Here is a 5,702-nt window from a genome sequence, read left to right on the forward strand (position 1 = left end):
CACCTCGAATCCCCTCCAAGTTATGAAAGATTAGGCCATCTAGGGTTCTACCGTACATCAACCTGCCTTTTAACATTTGAGGCACTCTCTTGTCACAGATAACGCGAAAGTTTGGCGCCATTCATCTGTCGAGCTTTGATCTGACCCTTGCATCTTCATCGATATCACCATCCATGCAACATTGAAACCAAATATCTTAGGTGTCCTTCTAAGCTACCGCTGTCAGCTGCCTTGTAATACTGAAACCACGCCTCATATTACTAATTCAATTCATACCACAATACACATAAATTTCCAACAAAGGTTGTATAATGCGCCAACAACTCATAGGACCCACCAATACGTAATACTTCTCCAAAGACAGAAGTAGCATAACTAGTTAGCAAACCAAAAAGGCAGCAAATAAAAAATATAGACCAAGAAGGGTTTAACGAAACTTGTTTTGGGTCCTATCAGGTATGATGTATAATCCGACATACATTGTAGTATAATGTAACTTTCATAGTGGAAAATGGAACAGAATCCTAATACACACATCTAACTTCCAGAAATGCTGAACAAACTGCCCCTACGGCAGTGTACTCCAGGATGTTCGCACAACAGAGAAACAAAAAGAGTAGAAATGCCTTCGCACCAGTTCAACTAAGCTGCTCTGCTGATGATTCCCGCTCCCGATTCTCTACGGTATGATGTCTACATTTCAAGTATTGCAGCATGCCCTCTTTGAGTTCCCGGCAGTACTGTCAATGCTGATGGTTTTACCCTGGGAAGGCAATGGAACAGCTGCTGCTGCTGCTTCTTTGGCGGCCAGTGCTTTCTTGTTGACAATACCATAGACCTCTGTGATGATAGTCTGAAAGGCTTCTACCACATTTACAGCCTCCATAGCTGATGTCTCAAGGAAAAACAGGCCCTCCTTTTCAGCCAGTGCCTTGCCTTGATCTTCAGAGACAGCTCTTAGTTGTGTCAGGTCAGACTTGTTACCGACCATCATGATGACAATGCTGGAGTCAGCATGATCACGAAGCTCACGCAGCCACCTATTAACATTGTCAAAGCTCTGCTTCTTTGTGATGTCATATACAAGGAGAGCCCCTACAGCGCCCCGGTAATATGCGCTTGTAATTGCACGGTACCTCTCCTGGCCAGCAGTGTCCCAGATCTGAGCCTTTATTGTTTTTCCCTCCATCTGTTAACAACACCATTCACAATCAGACGTCAAAAAATAGCTGGACCAGTAAGTCCATGGCTTCCAACACAAACTATCTTCTGAAGTAGAAGAAAGATAATAAATTGAGTAGGTGATGAGCTAAATCCACAGGAAAAGTGGCACTGCTGTTGCACTAAAAAGGAGGCTGTTAAATGCCACAATTATAACAATAATTGTACTCCCTTCATTTTTATATACTACCTCCATCTAGGTGAATAAGTCATTTGTGTAGTTTTAGGTCATCGATTTGAGGAATTAAATATGTGTTGTCATGAAAAGTACTCCCTCTGTAAACTAATATAAGAGCGTTTAGATTACTAAAGTAGTGATCTAAACACTCTTATATTAGTTTACGGAGGGAGTATATCACTAGATTTCTACACGGATGTAGTTTCTAAATATATATTTTTTGTCACATATAATACATATTTAGATAGTTAAATCGTCGACCAAGAACTACGCGAATGACTTATTCACCGAGACGCAGGTAGTATAAGGTCACAAACTCATATTACATTTACCAAGATAAAATTTAATATGTCCTTTGCAAGTCAACTTTTCTTTTTGTCTACTGGGATAGTTTATACGCCACATGCATGCAAAGAAAGAATAGTTGTGTGTTATTTTATGACTGCATGCATGCAAGTATTAATTAAGTTACTAGTACAAGAAAATATCATTAATTTTGCCCTCGATTACTGTTGATGGCCTTATATAGATGCAAAATGTATATTCCATAGTGGCCTTGTATAAGTACTAAATGGAGGGATAACAACAACAACAACAACAACAATTTGAATTATTTGAAGATTGCTCACCACACCTGCGGCGTGGTGAGAATAACAATAATAATAATGGCGATGCATAACGAAGACAATAGAGATGACAGGTTTGTTTCACCTAACCCTGGAAGACAGAACAGACAGGATGCCACATTAAAAAAAAAGTGGTTGTAGCTCGCAATCAACCTAACAATCAGTCCATAAAAATCCTAATGATGTGATCCAAGGGGAACCAGGCGAATCTAGCATGCAAAAAAGAACTCTTAAACGTAATGGACAGACTCGAGGTTAGAACAACGTCTAACAACTAGTCTGATGAATAAGGGAAGACAAATGGCAACTACAGTAATTCAATGCGTTTGCTATTTGTGAAGCAGAGTTTGTTCCTAATGATCCACCTAAGAAGATTTGATAGAACATTCTGAAGTCTCAATCGAGCGAGCCATCCTTCCGTCCGAGAACCAAAAACTCGTGAGAAACGAGCAAGTTTGATGGTGGCAACAAACGCCGTCACCGAGATAACTTTCCCCATTCGCCACAACAGGATCAAGAGGACCATGATCCGGTGTGTCATCATCGGTCCGAGGCCATACCAAAAACGCACGCACGCGTGTCGAACATCTTCCGATTTGATATAGCAGAAATGCGAGGGGAGAGAATGCGGACCTGCAAGGACTTGGTGGCGAACTCCACGCCGATGGTGGACTTGGAGTCGAGGGAGAAGTGGTTGCGGGTGAATCGGGAGAGTATGTTGGACTTGCCGACGCCGCTATCCCCGATGAGCACCATCTTGAACAGGTAGGAGTACTCGTGATCCACCCGTCCGCCCATCTCTTCTCCTCACCTTCTACTCTGAGACCAAAAATTAAATTTATTCTTCCGAAATGAAAATCAAGCGAGCGTGGATCCCCTTGTTGGTGGGGAGGAGGAGAGAAGACGAAGGAGATATAGGGTGGCGAATGAAGAAAAGGAGAAAAGTAGGGAGGAGTGGTGGCCTGACTGGGGTGGCTGGCCTGGTGGGTGGGAGAGCACTCGCTCAACTAACCCAACGAAAGTCGATTCACAGCCCACCATCAAGGAATTTCCGTTCTATTTCGATGTGTACTTGCTGTCACGGGGTTGATATGCGGTCGTAGCTATGACACATGTAAATGTATCAGTTTCCATCACACACTCGACTCCCACGTCGCCCCCTTTGGAAACTCAGATCCACCGCCGTCCCACCTCCTTCTCCCCTCCTCCCCTCGCCGTCACCTCAGGGGCTCATCGGCGAAGCCTGGCCGGCTCCGATGATAGCGGCGGCAGGGCGTTACCTGGCCTCGGGCGAGGAGGCAGCGACGACTGCGAGCAGGTGGGCGGGCCAGATCTGGTCGCGTCCCGGCTGCGTTGGGTGCCTGGGTTGCTTTTGGTGCAGCTTGAGGTGCCGGTGCATGATGTGCTGGAGTTGAGCGACATGTGATGGTGTGTGGTCTGCTAATGGCGGTGCGGCGTTAGGTGTAGACTCGCCGGACCAAAGTCTTGCTCGACGCAGAATGCAGGTGATGGCAACATCTGTGGATGTTGTTTTCCTTGAAGGCATCACCGAGGAGATTTTTCACCCTTTTGCCATTTGGGATCCATTTTCTGGGTGAAAACCTAGATCTGCCTCGTCGAATGGCCAATGGGGCGGCCTTGGCAGCCTTATTTCGTTGGAAGCATTGTTTTGGAGAGGTGGTGGTGGTGGAGTCTGCGTTGTTGCGTCTATTCGTGGCTTGCTGTTGCACGATAGTGGTTGGCAGCAAAAGCACGATGACGCGCGGGGAGCGTCGGACAAGTCATGTTTGTCCTCCTTTCAGGGTCGGAGTGGCACATCCCCGCCTCTCTCCAGAAATGATTCTCTCTCCAATGTCGGTGAGGTTGACAAACACGCTTGTGGCGGACATGCTCGATGAAGGTGCTCTACTGTTTTGGTGCAGCGAAGTCGAAGTTGTCGGGTCATGTGTGCAATGGGTGATGTGCGGTGACACTGTAATGGGGCTACGGTGTGCTCTAGTTTATCATGTTTGGGCATCTTTGTATATCTTGCGGTGCTATTAACCTAGTATAGCTCAGGTTGCCTGTTGTACAGGTTTTCGCTCGGATTTCCTTCAATAAACCGAGCAGCTCTCGCCATCGGCGTACTTCTTCTGAATGGAATCTTAGCAGCTCTCCTGCTAACTTTCAAAAAAATTACACATGTAGATATTAATTATTACCTTTAAACTGCTCGCATATGTCCCCATGAAACCGCCTGCATACATCTGGACCGCACGGTCTGGACGTGTTGTGTCATCCAACACGGGCTTGTATCGGTCCACCGAGTGGTCCGAACGCACCTTTTCCCATAAAGTGGAAGCAAAGTTGGGGGGCTTTGCCGGAGTCCGGACAGCAGCCACGTAGGACTCCAACACCCCCGGCCCACTAAATCCCCCTCCCGGTCTCATGTTCTTCCAATCCGCCCCTTCTCCCCTCTTGCTTTGCATCCGCACCTACCTCCTCCACTACCGTTATTGTACCTCTTCGGACGACGCACAGTGAAAGCACACTTGTTCCCTTGGTGCTTTTGGTAATTCATGTCAACATACATATTGTTGGACTAACACTTTTACCTAGTATATTTCAGATAAGTTCGATAATGGCATGGCAAGGACATGAGGATGTACCCCTTCAGAATGCTAAGGACAAGAATTGGAAAGCTCCAAGACTCTCTACACTTTTGTTTAAGTTACGCAAGATCACCATGAGTCCATAGGAAAGTCAATACTATTAAAAGGGATGAGGTTTTGATCATGACTCAAGTGCTCAAGTGCTTAGTGATATTGCTCTAAAAATTCTCCAAAACTTCTCCACATCATATATGTCCAAAACCCAGAAGTATCATCTCGGCCCCACTAAAAATCTCTATCCCGGACTCATTGAGTTGATCACATACGCTGCCTAAGCCAAACCCTAGCATTTCGGTTCTACCGATATGGATCTCGGTCTCACCGAGATGGCGTGACCAAGTTTCTGTGATGAAGTTGCTTCATTTCAGAATTACTGAGGTGAAACTACCAAAACTACCAAAATGAGGTTTTGCCCTAGTCATTGCACTTAGGTCGCACCGAGATGTTCTGATTCGTCTCACCGAGACTTCCAACGTTTGAATATTTTACACTAGTCGGTCTCGCTGAGATTTCGGTTCGGTGTCATCGAGTCGGGTCAAAGGCTTGTAATGGTTGGATCTTTGGGTGAAGGCTATATATACCCCTCCACCCCCGCTTACTCTCTAAGAGAGACATCAAAACGAAACACTACTTCCACTACTCATTTTCTAAGAGCGAACCACCTACTCATGTGTTGAGATCAAGATATTCCAATCTAACCATTTGAACCTTGATTTCCAGCCTTCCCCAAATTAATTTCCGTTCAATCCCCTCTTCTACCAAAGCCAAATCTATGACAGAGTGATTGAGTGTTGGGGAGACTATCATTAGCAACACAAGAGGAAGGAGTTCATCATCAACAACAACATCTATTACCTTTTGGAGAGTGGTGTCTCCTAGATTGGTTAGATGTCACTTGGGAGCCTCCAAGAGATTGTGGAGTTGAACCAAGGAGTTTGTAAAGGCAGGAGATCACCTACTTCGTGAAGATCTACCCTAGTGAGGTTAGTCCTTCGTGGACGTAAGTCATGATGGAATAGACAAGGT

At 45.5% G+C, this 5,702-nt stretch overlaps 1 protein-coding gene across 1 annotated transcript; it reads right to left on the reverse strand.

The window, feature by feature from the left end:
• Positions 1–426: 426 nt before the first annotated feature.
• On the reverse strand, positions 427–3,012 carry LOC123117625 (ras-related protein RGP2). Its single transcript, XM_044538344.1, has 2 exons — positions 2,659–3,012; positions 427–1,189 (listed from the first exon to the last, which is right to left on the reverse strand). The coding sequence occupies exons 1-2, from the start codon at positions 2,821–2,823 to the stop codon at positions 701–703; spliced, it is 654 nt and encodes a 217-aa protein (XP_044394279.1). The 5' UTR covers positions 2,824–3,012; the 3' UTR covers positions 427–700.
• Positions 3,013–5,702: the final 2,690 nt, after the last annotated feature.

Source organism: Triticum aestivum, chromosome 1B, assembly GCF_018294505.1.
Source record: "Triticum aestivum cultivar Chinese Spring chromosome 1B, IWGSC CS RefSeq v2.1, whole genome shotgun sequence".
NCBI classification, from domain to species: Eukaryota; Viridiplantae; Streptophyta; class Magnoliopsida; order Poales; family Poaceae; genus Triticum; species Triticum aestivum.

Bases quoted from the DNA above. Each gene is read 5' to 3' on its own strand.
- LOC123117625 (XM_044538344.1), bottom strand. From the start codon at position 2,823: ATGGGCGGACGGGTGGATCACGAGTACTCCTACCTGTTCAAGATGGTG. The intron at 1,190-2,658 runs GTCCGCATTCTC...TGTTGTTAACAG, and splicing joins TCGCCACCAAGTCCTTGCAG to ATGGAGGGAAAAACAATAAA.